At 43.3% G+C, this 18,471-nt stretch overlaps 1 protein-coding gene across 1 annotated transcript; it reads right to left on the minus strand.

The window, feature by feature from the left end:
* Window positions 1–470: 470 nt before the first annotated feature.
* Window positions 471–15,283, minus strand: IL12B (interleukin 12B). Its single transcript, XM_036916696.2, has 8 exons — window positions 14,920–15,283; window positions 11,643–11,730; window positions 7,925–8,200; window positions 7,263–7,380; window positions 5,610–5,827; window positions 4,056–4,213; window positions 2,549–2,680; window positions 471–1,480 (listed from the first exon to the last, which is right to left on the minus strand). The coding sequence occupies exons 2-7, from the start codon at window positions 11,728–11,730 to the stop codon at window positions 2,549–2,551; spliced, it is 990 nt and encodes a 329-aa protein (XP_036772591.2). The 5' UTR covers window positions 14,920–15,283; the 3' UTR covers window positions 471–1,480.
* Between the last annotated feature and the right edge of the window lie 3,188 nt (window positions 15,284–18,471).

The raw sequence follows: 18,471 nt of genomic DNA on the forward strand, positions 1-18,471 counted from the left end.
GCTGTGCCTGGAGTGGATCCTGGTCCGGGGATGCAACCCCAGGATTTTTGGAGCTCCTCCACCCAAAGGGCTCGCATGGGTTCAGACATCTGACAAGCCCTCAGGAATGCTGGGGGTGGACTTATGGGATGGGATGCTCTCGGCTTAGCCAGGCTGGAGTTTTATTTCGTGACACTTTGGAAATGAGCAGAGTTAATTCCAGGAAAGAAGTGACTGCATCCCATCGCAAAGACAGCATAAAGCGGTTCAGTACCCTTGGAGTCTTCCGTGGTCAGACCATGGGGATGTTCCCTGAGCTCAGCAAGACACTAACTTTGGGGATCCTATAAAGGGAGAGGGCAACTCTGCAAAGCTGGAAAGCAATTGCTTCTAGGAAGGGCAATTCTTAAATGGTAGAGAAAAATAATGCAGCCCTGGTAAACTTAGGAACAGGATACCCGAGTCAGCTGAGAAAGCCCCAAATATTATTGCAAAGAAGAGTTATATTTTTATTGGTCCATTCTTGGAATGTAAACATAAGTAAACAGAAAACAAATAGAATCCCTTTACAGGAAGCACATTCATTACTTAAAGATAACACCTTAGTGGATTGGCATTTTCTGGTCACATTTACTCGTCAGGCTTCACTCACACTGACCAGTAAGCATTTTCTCTGCATCTGTCTGCTTTTTTTGTGAGCATTGGCAATTCAGACAATTTCATGGCTTTGACCATACTACACTTGTCCTTCCTTTAGAATCATAAGATCTTTTCACTTTCTAGACATTTATGATATCTCCGTGTCACTGTCCTATGTCTCACTACTGCTTTAGTAAGCTGAAACTCCAGTTTCAGAAATGTTTAGGCATCCGAAGACTAAATATGCTTACAAGTGCCCATGGCCCAGCATTGCTTTATCAAAACCAACCACTTTGAGGAAGTCTTCGTGGATACAGAACCTGGGACCTCCTCATGGGCTTGCATCTCCCTGTCCCTTCGTGTGACTCTCTGGTGTTCTCCTCCATCATGAATATATTGTGGTGCTGACACCAGAACACTGTGCTCTTCCTGATTCTCATAAAACTGAGGCACTTGCAGCCTCGTTTGAAAAGCTGTCAGTATAAATAACATATAGATTCATATTCTGCATAATAGTGCCCATTCCTTATGGATCAGCTGGTGAGACTATGAAGCATACATCTTGGCACACAAATGTGAAATAACGGTAATAAATTAATAAATACATAAATTACTTAAATATTAAAATAGCATTAAGGTCAGTGGTAAGACTGCTAGCTGGAAAATACATAAATAAATTAGCTGGTTGTTTCAGTGGGTATTTAGTATTTAAATATGGAAATATAGTAAAGATATCGTCGTGACCCTTAAAAAAAGCAAATTAGGTAGAAAATATCTTTTGGGGCTTAGTACACTGGATCTTTAAAAACTTTTGCATAATATCTTCCATTTTTCCTCCAAGGTTTCATCCTGGGATTAGAGCCTGAAAAAGAATACCGAAAGTCTACGTGGATTAGAAATGTAGCGGCAGGGCCTTCTTACTTCACACTGCACATTACCTGGGGACGTGGCTTTGAGAATTCCATGTCAGAAGGGCCCAGCCCTTCCTTATGCCGCCTAGGATTTGGCTGGTACTGTGTTTGCCAGAGGCTCTCTTGAGAGTTTTCTTAAAAGAGTATCTGACTTTATCATTTCCTTGCTTAAAGCCCTTCAGGGTCTTCCCAGGGTGCCAAGGATAAGGTTCTGATTCCTGTAAACAGCGTGCCAGCCACCTATGCTCTGACTCTTGCCTCCCTCCATCTCCCTCTTCTTTGCCTTCCCCCCCAGGAGCCCAGGACCTATGCTTGTTTTCTTTACTTCAGTATCCCTGTGCCCGGCATGGCACCTGGAACAATATGGGCATTGTTGCAGGGGAACAATCAAATGAATATCTGTTAATGAACAAATGTATGCTTCTTCTTTTTTTTTTTTTTAAGTTTAACAGTTCCCCTCCCCACCACACCCACCCACCCCTCTCCCTCTTGGTAACTATTAGTCATTTCTCAGTGTCTGTGAGTCTAATGCTGTATTGTTCCTTCTGTTTTTCTTTATTTTTATATTCCACAAATAAGTGAAATCATATGGTATTTGTCTTCTCTGCCTGGCTTATTTCACTGAGCATAATACCCTCTAGATCCATCCATTTTGTTGCGAATGGCAGGATTTCTTTTCTTTTGATGGCTAAATAATATTTCATTGTGTATATGTACCACATCTTCTTTTTCCATTCATCTATGGATGGACACTTAGGTTGCTTCCATATCTTGGCTATTGCTAACAGTGCAGCAATAAACATAGGGGTGCACACGTCTTTTTGAATCAGGGATCTTGTTTTCTTCAGGTAAATTCCTAGGAGTTGAATTACTGGGAACAAATGTATGTTTCTCACTCTGGCGACTGTCTGCCAGGCACCCCATCTCCCCTTTCCTCTGCCACACCGTCCCCCACCATTGCCCTGCACCTGGGTCCACTGAGTGTGCAGGTTGGGGATGGGCTTCATGGGCCTGCTCACCTAACTGCAGGGCACAGATGCCCATTCGCTCCAGGATGACCTGTAGTAGCGGTCACGGGCTTGCACGTGGATATTGGCATCCTTGTGGCACATGACCTTGGCTAAGGTCTGGTCCACGAAGAGTCTATCTTTCTGCAAAGAAGAGGGAAATATCTGGTAATTGAGTCACAGGGCAGGCTGGGTATATATATTTCTACAAAGCACAGTCTCTGAAAACAAGCACACCGTGGTCTTAAGGCACCACGCTTACAATTCACTGGGGAGGGCGCAGAACTTGCGCCACCTACTGACAGAAGCTCTAAACACAGATACAGCTCTTTGTACGCCCTGAGGAGGAGATTGGATTAACTTTCAGCTTTCTAGCAGATAGATGCTTTGCCTGAAGGCCTCAAGGTCACTCAGCCCAGTACTAGGCCGACGGTGGGACTGAGACAGGTTTGCTCTAGCTGTCCCCTGGATATTATGAAATACCACATCCTGATTCTTTTATCAGAAAACTTGTGTTCATGCTACTTATTAGCTGTGTGACCACAGGAAAATATCTTAGGCTCTGTGTCTCAGTTTCCTCTTCATAAGAGAGTGATAATAATAATCCTTACCTCATAGAATTGTAAAAGTTAAAGGTAATAATCATGTAAAACTAATAGCAAAGTCTTTAACCATGTAGAAAGTGCTCAGTAAATACTACCTATTAATGATAGAAATCTTATGCAGGGAAGATCATACCAAGATTTTAAGTAATACTTAGGTAAATCTATTCCACAATAGCCCTTCCCACCTGCAGAAAACTTCTCAGGGAGTGACTGAATCACTGAATTTCTATCACATGCAAAACACTATGCTGAATAAGACCTGTATCCAGTGATTTCTAAAACTGGGGTCCAAGGAGTCTTGAGGTCTATAAAAGTGCCTCTGAGACCTTGGGAATTTGATGTTAAGGCAAGAAAGTTGGAAATCCATTATCTTAGCCTATGGAAATGCCAATATTCTGTCAGATAAAGTAATTTTTCAAAATATGAAAAAGCCAGGAATTATCCACGTGGGGTCAGACATAGCATGAGTGTTCCGCAATCTGTTATATTCACTCAGTTGAAATAATAATTTTAGTGTCATGGAGCCCAGATTTCCTATATTAGTACCAATTCTGAATGCATGTATTAATGATCAACCATACCGGAGGCCACTGTGTGATTAGGTGCATGGCCCTCGTATCTGGCAGATTGAATTTGTGTCCTGGTTCTGTTACGTCCTAGATGAGTGACTTTGGCAAGTCATTTAACCTCTCTGAGCTACAGTGTCTTCACTAGTGAAGTGGTGATAATGCTGCCTGCTTTTGGATGGCTACAGTGAAGATTAAGTGAGATATACATGTAAAACTCTTAGCACAGTTTCAGGCACATGGAAAGTGTTAAATAAGTGTTGTTATTTATCATCATTCATCTTCTCCTGTATGTGGCTCTGTAGAAACCTGGCCACAGAATACAGGGCACCTGAAATCATATCTTACCTTTATTCTCTTGTTCTTGCCCTGGACCTGAATGCAAAATGTCAGGGAGAAGTAGGAATGTGGGGTGCTCCAGGTGTCAGGGTACTCCCAGCTGACCTCCACATGCCGAGAATTTGTCATTGGCTTCAGCTGCAGGTTCTTAGGTGGGTCTGGTTTGACTGGGGAAGTAGAGAAACATCCTTTATTTTCCTAATGGGGCTTTGCATTATGGTAGTTCTGGTTTCTGATCCCATTTTCACCTTAGACCAGAGAGGAGTCCATAGGATAGTTACTTAACTTCTCTGAGCACCTTGTTAGCAGGTGTGAGGCACCCCTCCTGCTGGCGCTCAAGGAAAGCAGTCCTAGCCAACTGCCACATCATTTATGGCTGAACCTGAGAGAGGCTCAGAATCTTAGTTATCACCACACAATCAGGCAGGCACTGGCCATGAAACCACCTTGGTGTAGTGCTCAGCGGAAAGTTCTTGGAGACTGTAAGACTCTCAAATTTGGGCTGTGGGGTGAAGGTCCATCTGCCCTGTGGTCAATCCTTTGTGCACCAAACTCAGAACTGCGCTGAGCCTCTCCCTGGAGATGAGATGAGAGACTCTCCAGTTAGTGCCCTTCCTTTTGTCTTTTCATGGCATCTGGCACTGACTCATTTTGTCACAGTTATAGCCAAATTGTCTCTATGCTCATACACTCATTCATTCAGTCAGCTAATATTTTCTGAGCACTCCTCATGTGCCAGCCACTGGACTATGCACAGGGGACATAGTGCATATCACAAAAGAATCTGTTCCTAAGTAATGTACCTTCTAGCAGGGGCAGGGAGGCGTTCTACGGAATGTGTCTGGGCTTCTAGGCTCAGCACCACTCAAAGACCATAGCTCCAAGCAGATACCTTGTAAATATTATTCCCTCTGTCCTTAACACAACTGAAATCCTTCCTTTAGGACTCAGGTAATGTCATCCCCTCCCAGAGACCTTCTCTGGCTGCACTACATGAACTTATCCCCACCCTCCTCTGCCCACCAGGGGCAATCTCTCCACAAATGCCAGATCAAGTTCTGTGGTTCTATGGCATTTCATTTCCTGATGCATGTGTCATGTATAAATAGGAAAGGAAATGACAAACGGGAACATCTCCATATGCTGGTTAAAAAGGAAATATCCATTTTAGAGGGGTTTATATTCTAATAAGGAAGTATCTTTCCAAATGCTGCAGAAAGATCAGTTGGGAATAACTGCAATTAGCAGAGAAGCCCTAGTTCTGAATGTAAATATTATGTTCGAGGGGCAGCAGAACAGAAGCATAGCCAAGGGCTTGCTTCTTCTAGTGAAGGCAGGTCTGGGTCTGAACTGCTAGCTGTGAGATCTGGGGCAAATTGTTTAACCTAACACTCAATTTTCTCTTCCTTAAAATGCAAATTAGAGTATTTACATTGTACTTGTTTTGGGGTGCAGAATAAAAAAGATACGCGTGTAAGCCCCTTACGCCAGTGCATGGGGCACGGTGAACATGTGGTAGATGGCATCTATCCTTAGTAAGCATATGTAATCAGGCAGACTCACTGATATCCCTGATGAAGAAGCTGCTGGTGTAGTTTTCATACTTGAGCTTGTGAACAGCGTCCACCACAACTTCAATGGGCAGGACCTCCTCGGCAGCTGGACAGGCACTGCTCTCCTGACACTCCACCGTGTACTTCTTATACTCCCTGTGGTCCACTCGGACTCTCTCCGATGAGAGTGTCACTGCTCCACATGTCACCCCTTGGGGGTCAGAGGAGCTGAAGTCAAAGACAGACAATATCCTGCGTCACACGTTTGTGGCTGAGTTCCTTGCAGATGTGTCCAGAGGACACAATTTCTCCACCTGGTTTGGTTTCTCCCTAGGGGTAAGAAACTGCCCTCCCCTCCAGAATGAGCTTTGTTTCAAGAAGTACAGATGCTTAGAGGCAACTCTGCATTTACATGCCTCTGGCCTAAGCGAATCTGGATATTTTAGATCCAGAGCCCCTGGTTAAATTTCCTTTTTGAAATTTTTAATTCATTTTTCCCATTTTAATTATAAAATCAATGCAAGCTAATTATAAAAAACTTAAAAATGAAAATGTGAATATGCATAGAAATTAAATGTGTATGTCTCTTTTAACTATAATCCCCCGTTTAATGTTAATCTCACTCCCCAGACGCAAATACTATTCACAGCTTGCTGCATCTCTCCAGACCTTTTTCCGTGAATATGCAAGCAATCCTAGATCCACATATAGATATGCAGATACATGTATTTTTCTATATACACACATACAGGTTTTATTCTTTTATGAAATAAAATTTAAAAATTTTTATGAACTAGACCATACAGATTGCATTATTCATTTTTATGACTGCACATTAAGCTGGAGTGTAATGTGCCACTCTTTATTTAACCTGGTTCCTGCTTGTTACTAAAATCATCATAATGAACACTTGCACCTATGTCTTTGTGCACTTGTATAGCATTTCTTTAGTAAGCATTCTTGTTTTAAAGATGGACAAGCATGACCCCAAAGGTTAGTTTTCTCAGTCAAAGAGTGGCAAGGCTCAGATGCTTGCCTAGGGCTTGCTCTGAATCTCACCTTGTTTGGGAGCTTAGACAATGAGCAAGGGGAGTCACACAGAGGGGCTAACAGAGGCTCTGTATCCATAGATATTGGTTTCCTAGGGAAAGTCCAGGTGTATTGGACAAATGGTGAACTTCAGATTAGTGGTGTCGGCAGAAGATAAAGGAGTTGAGGTGGCCCTGGGAAAATTTCTAGAAGCCTCACAGAGTTTTGGAGTTGACTGCAGGGCTTCCAGGCCCATGTCCTAGAGCTCTTGTTTCTATTTTCAACATGAGGTGAAATTTTGGCAAGTCATCACTAGTTCTGGTTTCTCCTTTTATTTCCTCCCATGGTGCTCTGAGCCTTAATGAAGCATTGCCAGACAACCTGAATGAGTGGGTTCAAACAGAGCAGAGGCTGTTCTCAGGCCCTGATAATATCCTGCTTTAATGCATACATTTGTGCAGGCGAGTAGCTTAAATCTCCACGTTCTTTAGGCGTGTTCATTTAGCAAGGGCATGTGTGAGAAAATGTGGGTTTGCCTTCTCATTAACTGATAGGCCATTGCTAGGTTGCCCTTCTTTTCTTAATGAAATAGTTTGGGCAAAATGCTGAGAAACTGTGGAGTGGTTCCACTTACCCTCTGCTGCTTTTGACACTGAATTTCAAACCAGTGCTGATGGCTGTCAGCCACCAGCAGGTGAAATGTCCGGAATAGTTCTTTGCCTCACATTTCAAAAAGGTCTTGCTTTTGGGTTCTGGATTTGAAAAGAACAAAAATTCAGTATTTAGGGGTTTTCTGAGAGATTTTGGTTGTGATGAATCACAGGTATAAGAGTGAAGAGCTTCCATTTATTCCCTTGAAGGATGATGTTGCTCCCCTGGCCGGCAGTTTAGCAATGACTGGGAGTGTCTCCGGAGGTTGGTGATTGTGCAGTATATGCTGCACACCTAAAGCATCAGAGGGATGCATTGCGTTTTTCAAAACTGTCACCTCAGAGCTGAGTTATGCATGTTGGTTAACCTCCATTAGCCATCCAATAATATCATTGTTATTTAAAGAGAACCTCAGGAAAAGCACCCAGACCCACCATACAGCTCTCTCAACCTGAGGTTTTGATGGCTGATAACCCAAGGTATTTAGGAAAACAAAGAAAAATGTAGGTTCTGGGTGATGTCAGTAAGGGACTTGATATTACTCATTAACTAGGCTAATCATGTCTTGCCTTCTAAAATTTAAAATTTTTGTCTCTCTTATTCCATAAGAGAGAAAATTGACACTATCCAAGGGAAGTGAATTACCTTTCTGGTCCTTTAAAATATCAGTGGACCAAGTTTCATCTTCCTTTTTGTGAAGCAGCAGGAGCGAATGGCTCAAAACCTGGCCTCCTTTGTGACAGGTGTACTGGCCGGCATCTCCAAACTCTTTGACTTGGATGGTCAAGGTTTTGCCAGAGCCTAAGACGTCACTGCTCTGGTCTGAGGTCCAGGTGATGCCATCTTCTTCGGGAGTGTCACAGGTGAGGACCACCATTTCTCCAGGGGCATCGGGGTACCAGTCCACCTCTACAACATAAACTGGAGAGCACAGGGAGTGGAGAAGTGGACTGCAAGCTCTATGAACTCTGGGACTGTGTTTTATGGGCCACATGTGCATCTGTACCACTGAAGCACAACCTTACTCCCAGCGGCAACATTCGCTGAGGTGACATCACGGCATTGGGCTTCACGTGGGCTCCAGGTTGTGGAGGAAATAAGCAAAGAGTTTTATTGCTGCCACTGACATTAACTGTGGGCTGCCTTTGATAATTAACCTCTGGGAGATGGGGAAGGGCTTGATTTGCTAAAAAATGCAACGGCACAAGACTGTTTGCCAAAGGCCTAGTGGAGCTAAGAAACTTCCAGCACAATTTCAATTTCACAGGGAATAAAGCAGGGCATAGAGTGTCAAGAAAGACTGACCAGGGCTGAGATTTGGTCCCCATTAGTTGGCTTAGGGATTTGGAGCAAGGTACTTAATCACCAGAGCCTCAGTGTGCTCATCTGTAAAATGACAACAATAGTAGTATCTATGTCGTAGCTTGGGCCATGAGGATTAAATAAGAAAGCACCTAAAGCACTTAGCTCAGGGCTGGTCCCCTTAAGCCCAGTGTTAGTTATTATTGATGACTGCACAAAGCTCTCATACAATTTTCCACGAGGATTTAAGGATTTAGCTCCTGCTGTGTACAACTCACCAACAGAGGTTTTCATTCTCTCTGCATTTTTAAAAAAGCTATTTTACACTCTAATGAAGCAGTTAAGCAGATCTGAGTCTTCCCATTTTAAGGAGGAGAGTGCTGAGACTAAAAGGCTAAGTCAGGTTTTATCAAGTTAGAAGCACAGAGCTATAGCCCAGAATTTCTCTCTCCTCGGCTTTGCACTGGATCTCCAATGTCAGCATCTAAACTGGTACTGGAGGAATGCCTTTGTGTAGTATCCCAAAGGGTGTGTCACTTCAGTGCTCCATCCATCCATGCACCAGGGTTTAACTGAATGGAAAAGTTGGGTGCTGTGGTTCTCCAGTGATTATCACACCACCATCAGCACCGTCATGTGGGCATCTCTCAAAAACGTAAACTCTGAGTTCCTGAATCGGGGGGGGGCAGTGATCTGTGTTTTGTGCTCTCCAGTGATTTTGATGCCCACTCAAGTTTGAGAGCCACAGCGGCTAAGAGACTGGATTTCGAAGTCACATAGATCTGAGTTTAGATTCAGCTCCCTCTCTTAGGCTAGCCGTATGGCCTTGGGCAAGACATCCAAGTACTCTAAGCTTCGGCGTCATCATCTTTAAAATGAGCAAAAAGTTAGTATTAACTTCAGAAGGTCAAGAGTGGCTTACACAACCTAATTCATGTAAGAACTTAACAGAGTGGCCTCAAATGCTCTATACCCGGTGGCTCTTGCTTTTGGTGTCCAGATGTATAGCATTATGGGATATAAAGTTTTCATCTTACATCAGAGGGATTTAAAACTACTGAATGCGTAACAAAGACAATAGGCAAAAAGCATTTAGGGGTCAACTCTTTGGAAATGATTAGCTGTGCTAACATAAAACCACATGGCAACTTCGGCTTTTTTTTTTTTTTTACTTTTTCTTTGCTCCACTGCTAGGTGTACAATCTGGCTATTTTCCTGTCACAACTAAGATTCAGAAGCCCTGGAAGACTCTTGCCCAAGGGTAGGGGAAATCAAACAGCACCTGCTGAAAAGCATCTAGAAACTAGTACTTGGCTTCATCACCTCACCTTTCCTCCAAAGTCATAAACCCCCTCAGTGTTTCTCACATTGACTTTCTGGAATTTCTGTGGTTTACCAAATCAGCAGTAACTAAGGGTTAATTATGCAAGGGCCAAGGTTCCTGAGCTCACTAAAAATCCCAGGGTTGGAAGGGGTCTGGCACAATCATCAGGCTTAGGACTTTGCCTTTATTCAAGGGAAGGTCTAAAACCCTCAAACCCTTCTGCGCCAAAGGGAGATGGTGGGATTGTTTTCTTCCCCAAATCCTTAAGAATGGAGGGATAGTCCAAAATTTCTTTCAGGCACCCATTTCAGTGTTGTAGTCTCCCGACTATCAAAAATTATTTCTGATCACTAGCTGAAATGTCTTCATTTTTAATGGATGCCTATTTCCTCTAACTCAGTTCTCTAAGGACACAGGAAACAATTGCTTCATATTCTTTTTGTAAAGCCTTCAAATACTCAAGTGGACAGGCTTTGAGGCAACAGAGAATTGGGATCAAGTCCCTGTTCCACCCTTACCAAGAATGTGCAATTGGGTAAGTTACTTAATCTCTAAGCCCCTGTTTTCAACATCTGTCATATGGAGTACAGACAGTCCCTATTTCACATGGTTGCTGTGAGAATTGAATGAGATACTGTGCTCAATAAATATTAACTCTTATTATCATAATACAATTACAGACAGTAATTGCTGGCTTCAATGAGCAACATTTGAGGGTCATCAGGAACAAGTTTCAGTTAGTTAATACATATTTACTGTGAGATACCAGAAGGTTAGAGGGAACCTCTTGTTCTACTCATAAGTATCCTTTTATGCTACTAATAATTTTTATGAATCATTGGGATAATAAACAAGTTCTCCTGAATCATCAGAGACATTATTTTAAACAACCAAAACAATGATACTAGCTAACAATTGCTTTCATTTGACCATCTGCTGAGTTACTGTCTAACACATTCACTAACACATTTAATAATCTATGTAGTAGGTTGGTGTGGGGGATCACGGGGAAAACAGTGTAGCACAGAGAAGGCAAATAGTGACTCTCTGGCATCTTACTACACTGATGGACAGTGTCTGCATTGGTGTATGGGGGGGACTTGATAATATGGGTAAATGTAGTAACCACATTGTTTTTTGATGTGAAACCTTCATAAGAGTGTGTATCAATAATACCTTAATAAAAAATTTTTAAAAAGTCTATGTAGTAGGTATCACTTTGTAATCCCCAATTTACAGTTGGGGAAACCCAGGCTCACAGGCCACCCAGATCAAGGTCGCAGAACCAATAAGTGGCAGAATCAGCCTTTGAATCCAAGTCAGTATGAGTCTAAATTCTATGCTTTCCCCAAAGTGCTTGATCTGAGGGGGAGATACAATGTGGTGGAGTAGGAGATGATAGAAATAGCTCTTAGACTTTTTGAATCCTGCACATAAGAACTTTAATGACGACAGAGCTGGTTTTTAGTCATAGTGGCAAAGTCCATACCTCTTTTCCCCCCCGAGTCCTCAAAAAGCTCCTCCTCAGGCATGTAATGTGAACGCTGACCCATCTAGATACCCTTACCGGGGAAAGAAGGGCACGGCCTTTGTTTCCCAGTTAGGTTCTCACGGGGCAGCCCCAGTGCACGGTTGCCCATTTCAGTCTGCTTTCCCCACAGGGGCTGCCTGAGAGCCCTGGCTTAGATCCAGGTAGAATTCTTAGAGATCCATAGACAATAAGGGGAGGCTGGTTACCATTTTTCTCCAGTTCCCATATGGCCCCGAGGGGAGATGCCAGCAAAACCAGGGAAAACCAGGAGATGGCGAATGGTGGAGGCTGCATCTACAGGAGGGGGAGAAGAGAGACAGGGAGGACAGGGAAGAGAGAATGGCAATAATTATTCAGTTCTAAATATTCTAAATATCTAAATACATATTCACCTTCCATTACATTGTTTTTAATCTTTATTTTCCTCTTTTCCCTACACTGTCAGGTGAAACTCAGTCTAAATTACTATCTAGGGTTTATGAAAATCTTCAGACTGTGAAGTACCCTATGTGTGAATTAGGTAGAGGTGTATTATTTCATTTTATTCTGAAACACCTCCAACCATCTCGGAGAGCATCAATGTTCTGCAGAAACATGGTTTCATGTCTAAATTACATGAAGAATGAGATGCAAAACTTTCAGTCAGAAAGCTTAAAAATGACCATTCCTTGGCTGGGGTGACTGAATATTGAAAAATCACAGCGTTATCAGAATTGCCGCTAAGCCTAGAGGAACCTCACCATATGCTTTGTACCCTTAACGTCATACAGGTTGTGAGCAGCAGAGACAGGACTACAAGTCATGGAGCTTTCAGGGACACATCTATCAATTCAGTCTGAGTGAGGACTCTAGCAAAGGACTGGCTGCCACAGAGCATAAGTTAGTACACCAGAGGCTTGGAGTCAAGCAGACGTGGGCTTGCATTCTGGTTCCACCACTCACTAGTTGTGTGATGTTGGACAAATTACTTGCTGAGCCTCAGTCTCCTTATCTATAAAATGGACGTAATACTCATCTCAAAGGGTTCTTGGGAGAACACAAGGAGGTGGCATATTATAGAAGGAAACCAATAGCATGTTAGATTGTAATAGGGGAAGAGATAGAGGGAAAACCTGATATCTCTTTGTTTTGTACACAATGGGTAGACAAAATGTCGTGCTTACTTGTAGGGAAATGCCCACAGAGTACTGCAATCACAGAAGCCTGTAAAATTCAGATGTCGGCACTCTGGAAAGGGAAATAGCAGAGATTCCTGGCATCTCCTGGTGATTCCTTTATATGCTGTTAACACTGGGGTTTTCCCTTAGGCTGTGTGGCCAGCACTTCCTTTCTGGGCCTCAAATGCATTTGAGAATTTCAGGTGAACCGCACTTCAGGGTCAAGGGAGCCCTGGTGGGGGGGATGGTTCTAAGAAACAAGTCCCATTTTAGCATCACCTACATTTTAAACCATACACATTGGCATTTTAAACCCCAGCAGAGATGGTGGTGGATCACTCTCTTATTCAAACCCCGGGGAACCCAAAAGGTGGGCAGCATGTAGTTACCCTATTATTCTCTAGATCAGCTGACTCCAGGGAGCTGTACCCCATCGCCCTCATTTCCTTGGAGTCCTAACTTTGGGAGTCATGAGGAATAGACTTTTTTCCATGTGATTTCATAAGCTTTCGAAACTATTGAAACCCTTGTATGAGGGCCACAGGGACCCCAGGTCCTGTAGCATGTTAAAGCCCTAATGCTGGTGTCAGCATGGACATACCAGTGGTACTTGAGTGGGTGTCTTTTTTTCGAGTTTTATTTTGTTTGTTACTTTTTAATGAGATAAGAGAATCGTTATTAAAAAAAATCAAAAGATGGAGTTACAAAAGGCATGGCAGCATGTGCCGAGTCCCAGTTCTAGGAGGAGGCAGACCTGCATTGGCAGCCCAGATCTGCCACTTAGTTGTGTGACTCTGGGCAAGTCATTTGACCTCCTTAAACCTCATACTCTTAGTATGTAAAATGGACATCCTGTTGTGGTGAGGAGTTAATGAAATAATTCATGTAAAGTATTCTGCACAGTGCCCAAGGGAAGGCAGGACTCCCAGCTATTTGCTCCCAGGAGCCCTATTCCTCCTTTCATAACACTTACTACAATTGCAATAACACACAGTTGAGCACTGAACAAGGCAGGGGCTGGGGGTGCAGACCTCTTGCACACTAGAAAGTCCATGTATAACGTTGGACTACTCCAAAACTTGACTGCTAATAGCCTAGTGTTGACCAGAAGCCTTACCAATAACATACGTAGTTGATTAACACATTTTATGTCATATTTATTGTATATTACAATACAGTAAGCTAGAGAAAAGAAATTGTTTTTAATTGTCAAAAATCTCCAAAAAATTTTCCTCTATGTTTATTGGAAAAAAATCCAAGAGGACCCACACGGTTCAAACCTGCACTGTTCAAGGGTCAACTGTTAGTTACTTCTTTCAAGTTTGTCTTCCCTGCCACACGTAGCTCTCTGGTGCTGGAGGGGGGGATCACGTCTAGACCTCTATAGCATCTCAACAGAGTCCATCATAGAGAATCTAGCTTACAGGGATTTCATTAATTATCAGAAGAATGAACGAACGTGCAGAAATCATAACATTTCAGATTCCAGTAAAATGACCTCTAAGATGATATTCAACTTTTTTCTAGTATCTTGAAATTCTTCATTTGAAAAAAGTGGGCTATTAGCTGGGATTTGGTCATTTCCTTGTTTTTTTAAAAAAATATGATATTTTAATGTAATTGTTATTTTTTTAACCTGAAAATTTCTGCACACAATTTACCTGGGCAACTCTAAGATACCAGCCAGCACAATAAAGATTATCTTGTTTTCTCCCTTTTCCTAGATTTTAAAACTCTTCAGAAAGTAGTTTTAAACACTGCAGTTGCTTTTCATTTTTTAAGTGGGGACCAAAGGTAGTTAATCCAAAAGATCTGGAGAGCCCAGCTATCAATCTGATTGACTGTCACAACTGACTATTAAGCCCATCACAAATACAGGAGCAAGTATTCTCTCTGTAACATTCAATTATGAGGTACAAATATGAATTCGATTATTTATTGAATTACTACTTAACAAATAAAAAGCTTTCAAAAAACTTACAATACTAAGGGAAGCACCACTCACTTTAACCCTATACAATCCTTTAGTTGATGGACAGTAATACTGAGGAAGACACTTTTATATACACTTTAAAACCAGACAAGTCTTTCTATAAAATGTGCATTAGTTCACTGACCTTTGTACACAATTATTATTAGATGACCTTTACAACTAATACTTTATACATCAGTTCCCCAAAGTACTGACTCTTCACCAGTGTCCCATTAGGGAAGTCACCAGGAATACCTTCAGGAGTCCACCCACTCCTCCATGCTAGGGGCAGGGGTAGCACTGGAATGGCCTGAGGACCTTGGGGAGGGGTGGCAAGGGCTGGGGAAGTCTTACCTTGCTTCTGGCCAGGCTCAAAGTTTGCTGGGTCTGACACCGTTGTTTCTGCGGCTGCTGCTGTTGCAGGAGCTTATATACCCTGCTCCTGATGGAGTACTTAAACTAGAAACTGACTTGTTCCGAGTTGCAACACTGAAAACAACTCTCAGAACCTTCTGGGGGAATTTCAAGAAGTTCCTTCTTTTTTTTTTTTTTTTTTTCTGTGTGTATCAATAATGCTGAGGGAACAGAGGCCTCAAAATCCCAGGTGATGAACTAAGAGGAAATGACTTTTGGGTGAGGAAAAAGGAAGGAGATGGGATGCTCACTTCTTTGGGTTGACCTCATGGCCAACAGCTGCAGGCAGCCTCCCTGGACTCCACAGCCTGGAGAAGGAAAGGCAGGGAGGGGTCACACAGGAGGCTGAGTCTAGCAATTGTCTGCTAGAGGACCCCAAACAAATCATGGTTCTCCAGAAGTCAAAGAAGACGAGATGAGGGGCAGAGGGTTTAGTGTATCTGTGGCACCCTCCCCAAAATTATTCTTTTAAAATCTGTATTTCAGAAACATACTATTACCACCCATTGTGGCTCTATGTGCCACACACACACACACACACACACAGCCCTGCACATTCATACAGACACAACCCTGGGGAGATGATAAAACTTTGTGTATTAATAATAACACTCAAATATATAGGGATATGGCCTATGTCTTTAGGTACTTGCTCACTGACAGGTGGGAGCAGAAAGTGAAATATCCATAGTCTAACATAATGACAACCCATGCTACACTCAAGGTAAACCCCCTTGGGCACCCAGGCTATATAACCTCACACTCATTTGCACACAAATCTCTGGCCCTAGGAACTCTACACAGATGCTCGGAATTAGGTAGAAATTCCTAGCGAAATTTAGCATTGCTAAGCGGAGTGCAAAGCCGTCACCTTTGTCAGGACCCCCGCCCCGTCTGCACGGGAAGGGAGCACAAACACTAACGTAACCGAACACACCTAGTCAGTCCAAGGACAGACAGGCCGCCTGTGCGGGCTGTACCCAGCGCCGCCGACAGCGTGCGCTGCTGCGAGGCGACCCGGGCGCGCGGGTCCGGGAGCGCAGACAGGCGACGGCAACTTCTCCATCCGTGCGCCCGGGCCCCAACCCCCTCGGGAAAGTTTCTGGGGTCCGGCCGGTGTCAAGTGGGCGCAGATTTCCGTGCTGACTTTCCTTTCAGTCTCTGAGGGGGGAAGACGGGAAGCCCGAGCGAGAGCGGCGGAGCTTCCCAGCCGCACACTTCCTCCCGCTCTGCGTCGGTCCCGGCCGGGGAGGGCGCGGGCCGCTCAGCTGGCTCTCCCACGCGTGACCCGGCCTCCTGCCGGGCTTGGGCGGAGGCGCTGCCTCCGGCTCAGAGCGCCTTCTCCCATCCCCTCTGCGCTCTAGGTTGCGGGCGAACCGAAGTTCTCAAGTTAAACAAGCAAAACGGCCTGCCCCCAAGATGCATGGTTATGTGAACCAAGTAGGTTGCGCTGTATGTTGGTTGTATGATACCATCTGTATGTGTGTGTAAGTGCGGATGTGCTTCTCACAATGGGCATCCCGGAGGGTGTATGGCTAGGTGAGGATGGCCTTTCTGCAGTTTGTTTTTTTTCCTATTATATGATATATACACACATACATGTATTAAAATATTTGTGAACTGAGAGGGTTTCTTTCTGTAAAAATGTGTTCATTTTTCCCAACAAATCATCAAAGGTAACTGAACAGAAAGCTTAATATGAAGTTGACATGAAATGTTAAACTAAGTCATTTACAGTGGCTGTACCACTTACTGGCGAGCCCTTCTGTGACTCTTTATAAATACATGTATACATACAATAAGACAAATAAGTCAAAAACATTTTCAAAATTTGAAAAGCTGATTTGAAACATAAACTCTAAGTAAAAAGAGTGTGCTAGTTTTGCAAAAGAAGCTTCAAGGTAGGTCTTGGTCCCCTTTCCATTCAGACTGCAGCCCCAGGACCAGTCCTATGTGAAAGTGTGGGGCCACCTCTGTTCACCTCTGCCAAGGACATGGGCTCTGGAGTTAGAAATCTGGATTCCAGCATCTGCTAGGCAAGTTACTTAACTTCTCTAAGCTCAATTACCACTTCTGTAAAATGGGATTAGTAATGGTTCCTGATCTTAGGTTGTGAAGATTGAAGGCTTTTATGATGTAATGTACTTAGCACAGTATCCTAAGTGCTTAATAAATGCCTGATTTTATTAATTAATTTGTTTACCCTACCTGCCCCAGAAAGACTTTTGTTAGCTCCCTAGGGACATCAGAGATGACACGGAGAACAAAAGAAGGCAGAGAATGAATTACAGAGGAGCCTGGAAAAGGGCTCTTAATAGTACTCAAGTCGTGAAACCACGTGACCATAGTTGAGCCACCACGTGGCTCTGAGCCTCCCGCTACCCAAGAGGAGAGAGAAAAGCCTGCATTTGCCTCACAGGACTGACTATTTTGATGAGGCCAGTTCACCTAAGGAGGAAATACTCTCATACTTTATCTGCAGGTAAGAAAAAAATCCAGGTACTTGGGCCCCACCCTCCAATATTTCAGTTCAGTAGATTTTAACAAGCTTGTGGGTGATTTTCAGTTGGGGACCTGCGAACTTTGAAACACGCTGTACAACCCCTGTGCTCCACTGCCGGGAGATTCGCCCTTGTGCCTTACTTATCTCTGGGTGCCCCACAAGGCCAGCCAGCACTCTGGTAATGTCTGCCAAATGCCCATTGTCCTGATTTCACAAGAGGTTTGTCCCTTTGCCCCACTTCACAATCCAGGCCCTGATCCCAGGCAAATGGAATCAAAGCCCGCAGATCTCCCTGTGATTCTTCCTATGGGACAGGAAGGTCTGCTTACAAACAGCAGGAGTGCTGAGCTTTAAGATGGAGAGGGTCCCCCTAAAAGCTGATAATAACTTGAAGAAATTTTTGACCACAAGACTTTCTTTTTTCTAGAACGCTTGGAGCTTCTAGTTCAAGTTTCCAATAAAGGGGAAGCCTTATTTTAAAATGTTTAAAAACTTACACAAGCAATACATGCATGCGTGCTACTGTGAAAACTTCAAAACAATACAAATATATGTAGACTGAGAAGTCGAAGCCCTGATTCACTCAGCTCCCAGAGGTCACTTGCCACCATTTTGATGTATATTCCTGCAGAGCCTACTCTTGAATTTTTTCTGTGTATTTAAGTGTACTTAGTTAGCTATATAAATGAGATCATACTGTACATATTCTTCTGCAGATTACTCTTTTCTTGCAACGATCTGTTTTGTGTCCAGTGGCTTCCTGTGTCTTGCTAGAGGTCATCTGGAATATTCTATCTGGATCGATTAGAGTGCTTTAGGCTTTGTTCTCCAGCTAGCTTCTCTTAGGCTCTTCAATTCCAGTCATTAATCCACACAAGACAACATGTAGGATGATAAAAGCCCATTTTTTCTTGTGTTTCTCTCTTAGGAGCAAAGCATTTGTCCCAGAAGCCCCCCATGGGCTTCTCTTTGTCACACTGGGATTAATA

Source organism: Manis pentadactyla, chromosome 2 (assembly GCF_030020395.1).
Source record: "Manis pentadactyla isolate mManPen7 chromosome 2, mManPen7.hap1, whole genome shotgun sequence".
Lineage (NCBI taxonomy): Eukaryota > Metazoa > Chordata > Mammalia > Pholidota > Manidae > Manis > Manis pentadactyla.